Source organism: Xiphophorus maculatus, chromosome 8 (genome assembly GCF_002775205.1).
Source record: "Xiphophorus maculatus strain JP 163 A chromosome 8, X_maculatus-5.0-male, whole genome shotgun sequence".
Lineage (NCBI taxonomy): Eukaryota > Metazoa > Chordata > Actinopteri > Cyprinodontiformes > Poeciliidae > Xiphophorus > Xiphophorus maculatus.
The window spans coordinates 13,100,206-13,116,388 of NC_036450.1; the positions used below are offsets into that span (position 1 = coordinate 13,100,206).

General features: G+C 39.9%; 2 protein-coding genes across 2 annotated transcripts; both read right to left on the minus strand.

Moving 5' to 3' along the window:
* Positions 1-139: 139 nt before the first annotated feature.
* Positions 140-10,941, minus strand: inpp5j (inositol polyphosphate-5-phosphatase J). The gene is made up of 13 exons (XM_005812009.3): positions 10,841-10,941; positions 8,714-9,304; positions 6,732-6,839; positions 6,456-6,564; positions 6,252-6,368; positions 5,705-5,880; positions 4,100-4,211; positions 3,853-3,962; positions 2,862-3,072; positions 2,650-2,787; positions 2,502-2,567; positions 2,316-2,420; positions 140-1,454 (listed from the first exon to the last, which is right to left on the minus strand). Exons 2-13 carry the CDS (start codon positions 9,298-9,300, stop codon positions 969-971), a joined length of 2,325 nt encoding a protein of 774 aa, XP_005812066.2. The 5' UTR covers positions 9,301-9,304; positions 10,841-10,941; the 3' UTR covers positions 140-968.
* A 1,613-nt stretch (positions 10,942-12,554) lies between these two features.
* LOC102231631 (smoothelin-like) lies at positions 12,555-15,899 on the minus strand. Its single transcript, XM_005812008.2, has 8 exons — positions 15,746-15,899; positions 15,126-15,232; positions 14,872-14,947; positions 13,929-14,057; positions 13,804-13,855; positions 13,567-13,681; positions 13,284-13,435; positions 12,555-13,192 (listed from the first exon to the last, which is right to left on the minus strand). Exons 2-8 carry the CDS (start codon positions 15,207-15,209, stop codon positions 13,045-13,047), a joined length of 756 nt encoding a protein of 251 aa, XP_005812065.1. The 5' UTR covers positions 15,210-15,232; positions 15,746-15,899; the 3' UTR covers positions 12,555-13,044.
* Between the last annotated feature and the right edge of the window lie 284 nt (positions 15,900-16,183).

The following is a 16,183-nucleotide window of genomic DNA, read 5'->3' on the forward strand; positions in this document are numbered from 1 at the left end:
CCACTCCAGCAAAACAAATACATCCCTGAGGAGAGAAGGTACTGCATGCAGAGTTACTGGTTCTGATTGAGGGTTATACTTAGTCATATTTTTTATTATGGAAGAGGATAGTGTTAATTGATAAAACATTACAAAATAAAAGTGGCACAGTGAATGCGTTTTAAGTAGAAGATGTTTATATGTCGAAAAGTTGTGCACATCTTTTTCAGAGCAGATGTTGCTGTTTAGGGAAGCATCGCCGTGCAAAAACCACACGTGGTTATTGTGCTATCAGGAGAGCTTATCAAATAAATTTGATTAGTTATTGTTTATTTGTTCACATTTTATTTGCACAGTCAAACAACATTCTGTCCTGGGAGGAAAACATTGGGTGTCAGAAACCAGCTCTGAGGAGCAGGGGTTGTGTTCACGAAGATGCTAAGAACAATAAGAGCATTGGTTTGGGATTACAATTTAAGACTGAGGTGACACAATGCTCTGTGTGTCAGTTTCACACTGAAACTAAACGTTTGCACGGATCAAGTCGTATAGAGCTAAAATCATCACGTTTTGGACACTTGGATGAATAATTTAAGCTTACACTACTCTGACTCACACAGACACGTCCTGTCTTAGATGTGAACTATAATACCATCAATACTGGTTCAGGGTCCTTATTTTGATACCAAGCATGGATCCATATTGCTTTCAGTGATAGCTGGTCATTTCTGTTGCAGGTTTAGCCAGACTTTGGTTTTACATTCATCACTCCTGAGTTCATGAGAACATTTAGAGAGTTTGCTCACATTCTTCACTCAAAGATATACATACAGCACATAGTCGTATGAGATGATGATAGGTTCTCTAACAGGAAACTGCGACGCTGCAACGTGGAATGTTTGCAAACTACATGAGAGTCGATAAAGGCGCAGCTTCTCTCAGATTGCCTCAGGTCAGATCATGATAGTGTGGATGTCATTTTTCCTATTTTACCTCTTTATAGTCTTTCGTTTGTCTGTTTCGACTTGCTTCCCAATCTGTTTGACCCCTGTGGGGCTGACCTGAGCTGGACTGTGTTCACCTAAGATGGCTACAATCAGGGCCTCCGGCGCTGTCACCCCGCTGCCCGGAGACACGGGGCTGCGAGGGCTGAGGGGGCTGATGGTGGGGGACGGCACAGTGTCGGGGGAGACCAAGCGCTCCTTCTTAGCAGCAGAGCATGGAGAGCGGCTTCGTGATTGGCTCTCCTTGGAGCGAGGACACAGGCTGAGGCCCTGCAAGGCAGGGAGGGGGTTGGAGGACATCGCGGGGACAGCTGGGCTGCGACTACGGCGATGACGGTGATGCCTTTTGCCAGTTTTTGGGCTTGGACTGCGGGAGTTTGGAGCCAGCAGAACCATGGTGCTGTCATCTTCAGAGCTGACATTGGAGCTGTCAGAGCGGCACACAGTGGGGCTGACAACAGGCATCCTGATCTGTGGAGGGTGGAGGATTGAGGAGAAGGTTATTGTTAAAGGAAGTAAAAGTTTTAATCTCCTCAAATTTTGTCACAATTTGTCTCAACCACAAACTTCAGTGTATTTTATGTGAACTTATGTCAGATTCAAAAGGCAGTTCTTAATTGTGAAGTGTTAATTAAATTATACAGTCTTTTCAACATTTTTTACAAAGTAAAGAGATGTAGTATGCATGTATATTGGGCATTATTACCTGCAACTACAGTTTCAGGGCTCTACAAGGTTTACTCATCTCCAGACTAAAAATATCTGTCAGTTCTCCTTTGCAAAATAGCTTAAGCTTTCAGCAGTCAGTTTGGGTGGGAAGTGTCTGTAAATGCCATTTTTTAAGTCTTGCCACAATTTGATTTATATCTGGATTTTGACTGAGATATTTTAACAAGAATAAGCTTTGATCTGAAGAAGAGCTGCAAAATATATTGAATGAAATCATCAATACCAGTATGTGCAACATCACAAGTGCATAAAACTGCTTGGATGCTATTTCTGGTTGTAACATTTCAGGGACTGTCTGGCAATGATCTTTGTGGCCATTCAGACTGGCTTTTGTTTTCACCTCAAGTACATATTAGTGACTGAGATGCTAAATCTCGAGGAGAGAGGAAAGACCATTGTGTTGATGACAAAAAAGAAAAGAGAAAATTAAAAATTCTTAAAAACTCTGATCTGTTAAACAAGCTGAATAAAACTAATTCAGTTATACTTATGGTAGTTTTGGCAATAAAATATGGCTTCATATTAATTTTCTTTTATAATAAAAAGTTGGATTGTACACTGCACACCTCGTAACAGCAATTTTATGTGATAAAACTTTGCTACCTGAACTGGCGAAGACAAACTGACGATGCTGTTCATGATATTACTGAAGTAACCCAGGATGTATTCACAGTCGTCTCTCGGCAGATCCTCTTCTGAGAACGACACCTATGAAAATGACCCGTCAGCTCTGAGTCAACTTTAACTTTTAAATGAAGTTATCTTTAGGAGCCGCAGTCCTCAACAAACCTGTGTGGCATGCTCTCCTTTGGCCCAGACGTACGCCTGATAATCCTTGTGATGCCTGAATCTCGCCTGTTCGGGGAGAAATGAATGTGTTGGCAATGCTTGGAAGGAAAGTGTCAGCGTTTGATATGAGAGTTTCTCTATGACCTACTTTGTATATTGCCACCCAGTCCCATGAACTGCGCTGATATGTTGAAGCAACAGTGAATCTGACTGTGGCGTCTGATGCTTTGCACCACTCCTTATTTACCTGCAGCTCCACCAGAGGTAGACCCACCCTGAATGGGAACTATAATTCGAAGGTTAAAATACATAAACTATAATCGCAAAAATGTGTTGTGCTGAAACGAGATGTGGCCTCACCTGCAGGGAGAACAATGAGGAAACAGGCTTGTGGTCACTGATGGTGAAGCCCATGTGACTTTGATACTTATGCTGTATCACTTTAGTGGCTCCGCCCAACCAGGAAGTCAGACCCCGCTGCAAAGATGCATTGTGGGTAGGAACGGGGGAACCGGTGCGACGAAGGCGCCACAGGATGCGGTCTGTCCAGGCGGGTTTTCTCTTCTTAGCACTGATGTATTAAATATAAGGGCAAACATTATATTTTACAGAGAAGAAAATGAATATGAGACTTAAATCAAAATCAGCCTTTATTTAGGGTATCAAAGTGGATAAGTAATTTTAAAAGGTTTTTTTCTGATGCGAAAAAAAACAAGAGGAATTTACATATATGGATGGGAAAATCAAAACTCTATTTTAGGTAAATAAGGGATTGCTTTCTTTACAAAAAATGTGATGTAAATATGGACTCTAGTAAAATATCGACTGATTATGTGTAGAAAAGACTTGCACAATCACTAAATGACTCTAAGACAAACTGACGATGCTGTTCATGATGTTACTGAAGTAACCCAGGATGTATTCACAGAATATAGAGTATTCTGTCAATGTTTAGAGAAATAAGATCGCTGACATCTGTTGGCACCAGAGTAACAATGTTGGTCAGAATTGGAGCAATCCCAATTGAATTCTACCAAAGTCTTAGTGTTGAGAATTACAGTTTTTGTCAAAAGTCAAGTCTCTACTTCTTGTAATGAGTTACAGGCAGACTGGATATTGCTCTTTTAAATTCCTATGTAGGTTGCTGGTTTGCTAAGTCTTCAAGCTGCTGCTCTAAGACATTTTTTCTGATTTATTCCTTCTCACTGGATACATTTGCCTACATATCTTGACATCGTAAACTCAAAATCAACCTCATTAAAAGATTTTTTTGAAATCTCTTAATGAGATAAAAACAAATAAATCTTTTTAAGGGTTTATTTTGGATTAAAAAAACTCTGTATGAGCAGACCTGGTGTCGTATGTGTGGGTTCCCACATCAAACTTATATGTAGGCGGAAACTTGAGCGGTCCCTCCATGAAGCCCTCCAGGATGGACTCTGTGTTTTTAGCCATGTTGAGCTGGAGAATAAACAGAAAAGGAGAATGGCAGACTTTCTATTTCCTTCAATTAGAGCCATAGCTCCCTCTGCTGGCTGCAATCAACAGAAGCACAGAAGAATCCGTGCTTCTGTTTTTAAATTATGAAGTTACTTCACCTGATCCCGTTCCCATAGAAGAGGCAGCTTGCTGCTTTCAATGGCACATTTCACCACATGGATGTCATAGTCTTCAATACGGAAATTTAGGTCCCCAAACCAAAACACAACACTGCAAACACAAAATATAGTCTTGAAATACCTTTGCATCACAGATAATAGTATTGTAAATTATTATGTAAAATATGTTAATTTTACTAAAGTATGTGTTTGCTAAATTTATGATATCTCAGAAAGCAAGTTTATTTTTGTTTTTCTAATTCTTATTTGTTTTACTTTACCTTTATTTTACCACAAAGTCCCTTAAAATGAAGTCCCTTTTTTGAGGGAGACTAGGGCCTTTTCACAGTATATTGAACGGAATAAATAAAAACGTTGCACACAATTTATACATCTTAAAAGCCATATAAGAACAAAACCAGATAAAAACTCATAAGAGCATACAAATAACACATCATAAAGTAATTCAAGAGTGGTTTAAGAAAAGCTATTAAACTCTTCAGTCATACAGTTACTAAGTGGATTTTTGAATTCGTTCAGTGACACGAAGTGTTGAAGCTGTAGTAATATTTTCATCTTGCCCAAGACTGTGTTGTAAATAATTAAAAGCCAGAGTTGTTGCCTGCTTTGTCTTAGTGTTTGTTAGTTTTCAAAATGTAAGCATTTTTCTTGACCCAAATAAAAACAGTAATGTTGTGTAGACAGTGCCTTATATTCTGAAATTGTGGCCAATCGGCGATTTATCTACTACTGATGGTAGTAGACGAAGAAAACCTAAGTTTCCTGAGTGGTAATAAGTGGCTTGCTAAATGTATGAACTGCTCTGAATAGCCAGGCAGGGTAGTGAATTATTTTTTATTATTCATTACGCATGATTTCATTATGCCACCCTGGATATTTATTCCTTTGAGTTTAATTATTCTGAAGACTAAATCTCCCCTGAGTTGTTTGTTATGTGTGTAGCTACAGCATGTGGGAGAGTTGGCTGCAAAATAACTGTGTGTAGGTGAGAGGAAAACAAAACTGACAAAACAATGATTCACAGCACCTTCACTTTGTAGAAACATTAAAGTCACTCCAAACTCCTTTTAAAAGTAGTGCTGTAAGGAGTTTTAAATGCTTTTAATGGGGGTAGACTTTTGTTTTCACTGTGGTTTTTTGATAACACTAAGCAAAAATAAAGTAAGGAGAAATGCTTATCATCCTACTTCATTTTGATCCACACAATAATTGGATTGGCACACTGTACTTTATCATATTTAGCTGGGATTACGTCACTTGGCATTTATCCTTCCACTGACCTGATTTTTAATCCTTCAGTCCTCCATCATCCAGCTCAAAGTCAGGTTTTTGATACCTTGTTTGGACACCTACTTATTGTTACATACAACTTGTGTCAGACAAAAACTCAATCTTTTTATTTTTTTAACTTTAAAACATTTCTCCAAATGGAATGCAGGTTGTTCTTGAAAGTTCTTGCCAGGAAATGAAGTAATTTAAATGAACTACCAATTTAGCTATAGATGAAAAGTCAAATATATAGTTAATGATTAAGACTGTATGCTGTGTAATTATTCCACATGACTTATAAGTAAAATCACCCACTCATGGTCCAGGACACCAGTGGCAGTCCCGCCTTCGAACTGCTGCTGCTGAAGGATGCTTTCAAAGTCTTCCATCCGCTGCTCCAAGTTCCTCATGTGAGCCGGCAGGTGACAGTTCAGAAAACACACTGGGTGGCCGAACACCGTCATTCTTGCACTCACGCCACCTTTATTCCCCTTTAAAATAACAAGAGAGTGTATTTTAATAGAAACCTAAAGGAAAACCAGAGTACATCAACCGGATCTGTGCTGGGGGACAAAGTGTTTCTATTTATTTATTTTTTTTACATCAAGCCACAGCATCAGAGAGCCAGACAGCCTGCTTCTGCACTGACCTCAAAGAGAAGGTGACTGCACCAGCAGCAGCAGCCAGTGGGGGATGCTGACATCAACATGCACGGGAAGGTCACACACTGACATATTCACCCACACGTGCATGCAGCTGCCAGCAGGATGGAGCACAGGCCCGACTTCTGTGTGCAACCTAACTCTGACTCTAACCCCAAACCAATTTGCGCAGCGTCGCGGTGACACATCGGCGTTCATACCCAGTATCCCCCGAGTCCCGTCCGTGTACTCTGGGTCTGCACACCTCTGAGGAATGGAAGATGGCAGATTTTGGAAAAAACAAGCAGAAGCACTCCTTGCATTCGCTGTGATGCCACCTGGACAGATGAGGAAGGTGACAAAATACTCCATCACATTTTTACAATCAGACAAAGAAGGATGTGGAGAATGATAGATGCACCTACTAAAACATATCCGAAGGGACTGAGCGTGTCCATGCAAAGCTCACTCCACTGGTCTGAAAAAAGAACATCTTTCAGCCTCTTGTTTATCATTGAGTTAACCTCCTGGAGTCTGGATGGTGACAGAAGCAAGAAAATGTTTAAAACAACCAAAAACCAAACTTTAATTAAAAAAAAAAAAAGGACAGCGACTGTAGGGGGAGAGAACCACAGATGACTGAGTGGGCATCCACTGCTGTCGCTCTGGCACTGCTGAGTCGTCCACAAAAACTCGCTTACCCGATGATAAACATGTCAATGCTCCCATCTGAAACATTTGGTCCGAACAGAGACGTGATGTCATCTGGTGGGACAGCTGATCCCACGTTCCATGTGACGATGTACACCCTGACAAACGGATAAGAGCAAAGGGAATGCCACATTAGACTCAAATTCTTTTGTGTAGGTGAAAATGGGGTATGAGCTGCAATGTAATCCTCAGAGGAAAAGCTTCCATTGGGGCTTCTGCATAAGGTAAAATAAAAACAACCCCACAATTAAGCACCTCAGCGAACATCATTGATGACTAAGTGCTAAGCAAATCTGTGTGTATGAGTATCCACATGGCTGAGTACTACCAGAGTCAGAAAAACATGGATTGAGCTGAATATTTTATAAAATTGAACAGGCGGGTGGCTGAATAAGCTCACACTTAAATGTCAACTTCAGCACATATAATCCTGTTGGTTATCTCGAATGGTAATTTAATTGTTCTGTTATTAAAATAGTACAGCAACGATGGAAATTCCCACTGGCAAACAAAAACCCAGAGATAAATTAAATCAGCTTGGAAACTAAATTGCAGAAATACACACAGCATTTTTTTTTCAAGGTCACGTTAAAACCACAAACTTAAAATTTAGTTTATTGGGATTTTATGTGACAGACCAAGACAAAATAACATGCAAATGTGAAGTGGAAGGGAAAAAATATAGTTTTCTTTCTTTAATTTGTAGCAAATAAAAACCTGAATGGTGCGGCATGCATTTTTATTCATCCCCTTTAAACCCTGAATAAAATCCAGCGCAAGTTAAAAAATGCATTCGGAAACCACCACATTATAAAATGGACTCCACATTTTTGTAATGTAATCTCATTGTGAATTCATCTGTTCTGTGAAGGCAGAGGAACACAGCAGGCGGGTCAGGAATCAAGACACTGAGAAGTCTGAAGCAGGTTTAGGTTATGAAACAACATCCTACGCTTTAACCAACACACAGAGCCTTGTTCAGCCTATCTGGAAAAAATAGAATTAAAAATAAATATATATATATACTGTATATATAACAATACATATATTTGTATATAGGAATTGAAGACGACAAAAGATGACCATTAGTTAGTCTGTTGTGGAAATTTTAAACAGATTTTGCACAAAAACACAACAAATTGGCTAAAGAAACCCTTTCTGTGACTCAATATTTCAAAACACTCTTACATTCTATGACATTTAAGTAATTAAAACCCCTGATTTGAACTAATACAAATCGGGGGCATTAGGCAAAGTGTGAATCCTTTTGCCAGGCTAAAGTAATAAATTTGCATTCAAGTTTAAATAAAGCTAAAATCCGACTGATTCAGCTCTTATACTCTTAATACCGTATAGATGTTTGAAAAATATATAAAAAACTACTTTATCTATATAGTCAGGCCAAATTTCTTTAGTTGCGTTTAGTTTGTTTTGCTTATTTTAGCACAATAAGGAGAAATTATGTATACAATATCTGTAATTGTAAGCAGAGGATTTCATATTTTTTAACAAACAAATTGGCTACACATATTTTTTAAAAATAATATTAATTAATATTTTTATGGTATTTTGTTTTGTGTTTATCTGAATGAACTGTTCACAACTGAAGAAGTTTCTTATTTCACATGTAAAGAAATCCTGCAGGTGTAAAATGTGTGTTTGTCTCAGCATTGGGACGATTCTGTCTAAAGACCGACAACATTTACTGCTGGTGTAAACGAGCTGCTGAGTTTTTTCAAGCAGTCTTTGTTTATGAGCAAGGACTTCAGCTAAAGTGCCTGTGGGAAATCAGCCAAACAGCTGTGACTGTGTCGGGCCCCTACGGCTCTTAGAGAAATTTGCTGCTTTGATTCACGTGACATGGAGGACCACGCAACAGTTTTCCTTCCACACAATCTTTGCGGGATGGCACCTGCTGCAAGGATCAGGCAAAACAATGGAAATGACTCAGCATGAGTGTTGCTGGTCTTACCTGAAGTCATTGTTCTCTCCTGCTGGCCCCTCAGACTGAGTCTGGCTCTGAGTTGCGCTCCCAGGTGAGGCGGTCTTCTGAGGCTGAGGCTTCAGACTGGGTTTGTGACTCGGGCTTGGGGTCAGGTTGGGGCTAAGAGTTGGTTTAAGGTAAGGCTGCGGGCTCTGGGGGTTGCTCAGAAGGAACGAAGGCTCTGACGAGGAATGCGACATGGCGTTACCGCTGTGAGGAGCCGGAATGCAAACAGGAATCAAGTCTATTTCCTTAGACGACTCCAGTGGGACTTTGGCTGGCTTTGAGGCTGTTCTAGTTCCAAGAGCAGTCGGTCTGGGCCGACTTATGCTTGACAGTGGAGGAGTGAGTCGATCCTCCCCTATCTGCACCCGGCCTGTCCCTTTGATAGGCGCCTGTGTGAGCTCCGGTCCTAACTGTGTTTTGAGCCCCTCCGATGGATTGAGTAAACGTGGCTCTGGGACTGCGGGCTGAAGAGGTAAAGCTGGACTCACTCTGATCACTGCGCAGGATCCAGGCAGCATGCTGGGACCACAAGGGTCTGAGCCGAGCTGTTTCTGTGGAAGGCGATCCATCAGCCTGCAACAGGATGCACAGAGCAGTTCTCAAAAAGAGAAACCACGCAACATTCAAAATGCATTGAAAAGTATGTTAGTTTTTAAGTCCCTGCTGTTAGCGTCTTGGAAAATTGTTATCAGGATCAATTTTTAAATTAAGTTGTCAAACTCAAGGTCCGGGGGCCAAGTCTGGCCTGTCATCACTTTTTATGTGATCCTAAAGGGATCCTAAAGGGATCACATAAAAAGGGACATGTTAGTAAAACCTTTAAGGTGACAGTTATGTGTGTAAATAATATTTTATCAATGAAATCAAAGCAGTTTTCATCTGTATATTGCAAAATTACATCAATATGGAAAGATGTTAAATATAATTTAACTTTAAGAGTTACTCACTGAGACTATTCATTCATGTTTTAATGGTTTCTTAAGTGCTTTTATTAAAAACTTCTGCCACAACCATTGAAGAACTTCATAATCCTGATACGGCCCAAAATGAGAATGAGTTTGACACCCCTGGACCAGAAGCAGTGCATGATCACAAAGTGGAAGTGGAAATTAAATGATGAATTGTTTTAAAATGATTTTACAAACACAAATCCAAAATGGTGTGCTGTGCAGACATGTTCACAAACTCTTGGGTTGTTACTTTAAAGGACTGGAATTAACTGCAATTAAACCTGCAAAATAAAACCAGCTTTATCCATCAACAGACTTGATGATGTTTGTTGATGTTTTAACAAACCTCTGAGGCCTTCGCAGAGCCGTTAGGTTTATTCTGATATTTAAAAAAAACTGTTTATTAAATTGGCTATACTGGATGTTATCCTTGCAAAGAATAAAAGAGCATATTTAAAATACATGGAAAGTTACTGCAACATGACAAAATGTGATGTTTAAGAGTTTAGGAGATATAAAGGGGTTTGAATTTAGTGAAAAATTAATTGCATCATATTCTATTTTCTGTCAGTAATGGATTACTGACCATATCACTGTATAACTGGGCTGTAGCTAACTTTTAAAAAAAATTTCTTACCTATTTAACTGCAGTTAAATTTACTGGTGATGCTCATTAATCATTGACCCCTTCATAGATGGAGTGTATTAGGTTTCTGATTGCATAAGTGAAAGTTGCATTAGGACACACAGCTGTGCTGCTGATAATAGTTCACTTCAAAGCATGTCAGACAGGCAGGTCACAAGGAAGAGGATGGATTACATTAAAGGAGGGCAGCAGACCTACCTCCATTTTACTGTCTGCGAGACCAACACAGAAATCATACACCTCTCCTTCAATTATTCAACATATGCAAATGTGTCTCTCCGTCAAAACAGAGAAACTCAGCCCTAACATCGCAGAATGAGTTAATAGTGATCAGACACGTTTGGATTCACTTCCAAAGTCAAAACTTTCACGGCCAGCATGAAGTCGGCCTTATTTAATATTCCAACCCCGTGAGTCTGCAAGTCTGAACAGCAGGTTTATGTTACAAGATGACGGAAACGTGAGACAACATAAACTGGAACAGTAAGCAGTGAGAATAAAATCAAATCTTACCCTTTGTGCGTATTTTTAAGTCCAAGGTGAACCACAAGGGTGATATCATGAAGGAACTGAAAATAATAACATGAATCTCGGTTTTCTCCCGCAGCACACACCGACCAAAGACACCAGACTGTCACCAACAAGCCGGGATCGATTAATGGACCGGAGGCAGCCCGCAGCAGGTCGAACCTGTCGGTTCCGTGGATAGCCGACGTCTCGTCACGGCGCAGTCAGGACAGAGAGCCGTCACGCGTCATGCGCCCGAACCTTTGCATGTTGATCATTTGTGCTACACTAGTAAAACAAATTACAAAAACAAAACACTGAATCCATACTGCATCACCTTGATCCCGCATGCTGTCCGAGTGCAGCGCAGTTGGTCGCAGCATCACGGCTGTACCTCCACCTCACCGACCCGGCTGCACCTCTCCATCCTCCCTCCCTCCCTCCTTCCACGGCTGCTGGGGGCGGGCAGAACATGGCAGAGAAATTTAAAGCTGCCAAAGTACAGCCGGACAGAAATAACAGCGCATATGTCCTGCGGGTGACGCATTAATCCGATAACTGTGCGTCACTGATAGGCAGCATCGATCAACATATCAATAAACTATGATTACTTGCTTTGGATATAGTGGTATGAACTTCTATACCAGGGTGAGCTAGTGTATTTAAACGAGCACGTTTGATCAACAATCTGCAACATAAAACAAAACCTGTTGTATTCCTGTATGTTGGTTGGCAACATATTGATCATCATTATGTTCAAATCACAAGGGCAACTTATGTTGTTGGGGGTTGTTGTTCAGATGCCCCAAATGGCAATTTAATACTTCAGCGCTGATAATCTATAAAACTGTGCAAACACTCGTCAAGTTTAATTCAAACTGTTTAAAATATAAATACCTATAAATAAACAGAGGGAGTGGAGGCAAAAATTGCATTTATATAAGTTAATTATGAATGTTATGTAGAAATATCTCTGCACATGCATGTTGATAAATTGGAGTGGGATCAGGATTTTTTATTACTAGCGCACCATATGGATGTATTCAGATTGTAATAAGCATGTAATGATTTCAGTTTTCTAATTTTTTATATTCTCCAGCTAGAATACTTTGGTTATATTACATTTCGCCTGCAATCCAATGCACACAATATTTTAATGAAACAAAGTGCCTGTTTTTTGTGGAAAATGGATCTGTAAATTATTCTCCAAAAAACAAAAACAAAAGGGAAAGGCTTTAATTTTAACTTATTAAATGCCTCACCTCATCAAAACTTGAACCAAAACAACTTTTACATTTTTATTTTTTTTGCATCAAAAAAATTTATGCTTATTGGACAGCCATGCTTTAAATGCTCTGAGGAATCAAATATAATCTGGAGAAATCTAGAATGTTAAAACAAGATTTTAATATAACAGACACATTTTTAATTGTCAGGCTAAGCATATTTTAAAATGCTTCATGTTTACTGTCTAAAACTGAGGACAATAGATTTAATAATTAATTACATTTTAATAATTAATTTAATTAATAATGTATTTGAATTATTATTATTATTATTATTATTACTTTTAATAGTGTGTTTTATTTCAAAACCTTGAGTCATTTTCAATAGTGCTAAAGCAGTTTTCAAAAAATCTAAAAATTCAAGACAGTTCTACAGAAAGCACAACTTATATTGTTCTGTATGCTTTATGTACATAAAGAAAATAACGTTGAGCTGTACAAATTACACTTTTTATTCCCCAGCATTTGGACAATGCAGTCTACACATTTTATGCCAAAGTTTATGGAAAACATATAATTTTTCTTAATTGTTTTTGCAGGAAAAAAAAGAAGCAAGTTGCATAATGAAATAAGAATTTATTTAACTGACGCACAGACTGCAGCGAGTCCTGGACAGCATCATCATCATCATCATCATCATCATCATGAAGGTCATCCTCAGACTCACAGTGGGATTAATGCAGATGTGTAATCTCAGAGGAATGAACTGACCCGAAGCACCAGCTGTTCTCTTAAATCACACAGACAGCAACAATTCCCTGCAAACTAATACCATCCATTTGTCACCGTTGGTTCACAGTGAAATGGCTCCGATCGAATGGTAAATATTTATCTGGACAAGATCACAAAGTCATCCTTTTGACCTCAGGTTTTCTCGGTGCGTTTATCTGGAAAGATCACAGTGACTGATGGGCTCTCGGAGACTTATGGGCGCTTCTTGGTTTTGACGAGGCCCTTCTCCACCAGGCAGCGGTAAAACTCCTGGATGTACGTGTACACACACTTCCAGTCGGGCTCCTTCATCCGCACCAGGTCCTCAGCATCCAGCAGAGGGGGGCAGCCTGCCAGCCTCCTGAGGACAGGACGTCAACACAGATAACTCAGACAATACGCTCTCAGAAGACTACATTTATTCTTGTTCACTTTAAGAGATGAGAGCTCACTCTGCAGTGCTGAAAGCCAGCTGGAAGTTGTCTCTGGGCTTGTAGGGGTTCAGGGTGGAGTATTCGAACGCGTCGGGGTAAAATCGGTGCACCAAGGCGCAGAAGGCGATGCCGTCTTTCCAACTGGATGAGAAGTTCTGGATGTCTACCCCCTGTTTTGGCCGCATGCAAGAGAGAGGAACCAGTTTTCAAGAGCCGTGGCCAAATGTGTTTCAGGGACAGAACTGTGCACAGTTCATATGGGCAAAAAATCAAAGCATAAGCTAGCTGGATGGAGGTTTACCTCATATGGCTCTGTTTTGGCCCTGCACCAGTCCAGAAGCATTTGTTTGACATTTTTAGCATTGGGTGGTTCAGCAAAGGAACATTTCTGGGCTGAGACAGCAGCAGGACCAGCCCTGCAGAGGAGAGGAGACAGAAAAACAGTCATTAATTATCTCACTTTCAAAGAAGAGGAAGCAGAAATGCCATATTTTGACAATTATGTTGCAAACATAATCTAATTCCTCATGTCTCTCACCTGCCTGTGGTCTTGCTGATTGGAGTGGAGGATGACGGCTGACCTGCTGACTCTGAAACCACAACAGATTCATTTTTAGCGATGATGTAAAGCAGAAAACAGCAACATCAGAGAGTCAGACTTACTGTTCACCGATGGCTGCTGGTTCATAGATGCTCTTCCGACGCTAACAGCTCCTCCCGTCGTCCCTCCTTTATTCAAGCCCTGCTGTTTCAGGTCTTGGTGCCTCACCCCGCGCTCCTGCTCCCTTTTTTCTGATCGGAAAAGTCGAACTCAGAAAAGTCTGGTGTGCATAGCCCAACATGAAATCCTAGCTTATCAACGACCTTCAGAGGTTTGTTAGAAAACATTATATGACACCAGCAACATAATCAGCAAAGCAGACAAGTCAAGGAGAGAAAATAAATCAGAGAAGCAGCTGAAGTCCATGGTAACTCTAGAGGAGCTGCAAAGATCCTCGGATCTAGTGAGAAATTCGACCAACAGGATAAATATTAATCATTTTTTCCCCAAAGAGAAGGGCAAAGATGATAGAAAGTGAAAAGAATCCCCTTTGAGACTGGGTTGGAGTTGTATTTTCCAGCTGTACGATGACTCTTAGCATACAGCCAGACTTACAATGAGACAGTTTAGATAAATGCATGTTTACGTGCTGGAAGGGCCCAGTCAAAGTCCAGACTTAAATTAAGAGGAGAATATGTGGCAAGACATGAAACTTGCAACACAAGAAGCAATGTAAACCAACTCTATTAAGAGATCAAATTGTTTTAGCTTGTGGCTTTTATTCTTCATCATTCACTGAAGGCCACAAGCTGAATAAATCAGGTTTCTAAGTGTTTCAAACGTCAATGACGTCTCATCAGATCGTCTTCATGCACCAAGTAGGTGAAGCTAATCTGGAAACCTTTGGATCTAAACCTGAGCTTTAAAAATGTGTCTAGGTTTACAATGCTGGTAGGGACAGTCCGAAAGACCTGCAGCCAAACTGCACAGTACTGACTCAAGTCACTATGATACAAATAAACAATAAACCTTGTGGATTTTAATTTGTGCTTATATGATTTTTACCTCTCTTTTTCTTGAGCAGATCCCTCAAAGCAGCTCGAATCATCCGCCTCTCTTCAAAATCTGCTGCACTGTCCAGCTGCAAGCGGAAAACAGTCACTAAATAACTGTGTGTATTTTTTTCAAGTTTACCCAAAGAAAAACCAAGCGTTGCCGTTAGTTAAAGGATAAAAAGATAGAATGTAATGATAGTCTCCCAATAATCCCAGAAACTCAGTATTTGCATGAATGTAGTGTCATTTTTTTTATGGGCTCACCATTTTGTTGAGAACATCTTCATCCTCAATAGAGGCCAATTTCTCACTGGTCAACGACGTTGACCCTTCATTTTTTGACTCCATGTCTTAATAGCGAACCTGGTTGGCTGAAATAACAAAACAAATACGTAAACAAACGCATTTCTGAAAGATAGTTTAGCGACAAGAACGAAAACAAAACAAAACTGAAAGCGCCTTTCTACCCTGTAAAAGAGGAGAAATCCAAAATATCCTAACTTGCACAAATTAAAAAAAATTTTTTTTTTTGGAAGAAATGTAGTAAACAAAGCAGGAAGCTCAGATTCATTTCTAGCTGAAATATGTACAGCAGCTCAAAAATGAGCAGCTGTGTGACAAATTATTAGTCCAACTGAATCGCCGCTTATTGCAGCAGAGCAACTGCACTAAACGTCAACATGTACAAATATAGTAATGCTATGGAAGAAGCTGGTTTCTAAAACAATCTGATAGCAGAACTAAACAATTTGTCAAGAGTCTGACTATATATTTTAAGTTTGATGTCACAAAATGAGGAGAATAACATGGTAGCATGTAAAAAAAATAATATTTGAATAGGAAAATAGGAAAATCATTGTGGTTAAGTGTCTGGTGTAACTCACCTGTTATCAGGATGCAAACCAGCTCCTCTGATGGCAGCGTTTTGGATGCAACACTCCCGTCTCGCTTTCTTTCTCCTCTGTTAAACCTTGTGCAGAAGATCACAACTTGCATCTCAGTGTTTTATAGAGATGCTTATTCAGGGCAGAGAGAGTTCAGATTGCTTATGTGAACCTCCCAAAATAGGAGAAAGGAGGAGGAGGAGGAAACTCTCTGAACTCGTCCATCTTTGTCACCTCCACTCTGAAACTTTGCTGCTCTTGTCACAGGATCCAGGATAATGTGATCCCAAAGATATCAGGAATCTCTTCAGATCAGTGTTTTAATGTTTTTTGCACGAATCCTTTTTATTACAATTTACCTTCAGAGTGCAGCAGCAGTTTGGGATGTGAAGGGTTAACAGGGGCAAAAAGTGAGGAGCACTGCCTTATTCAGGCAAA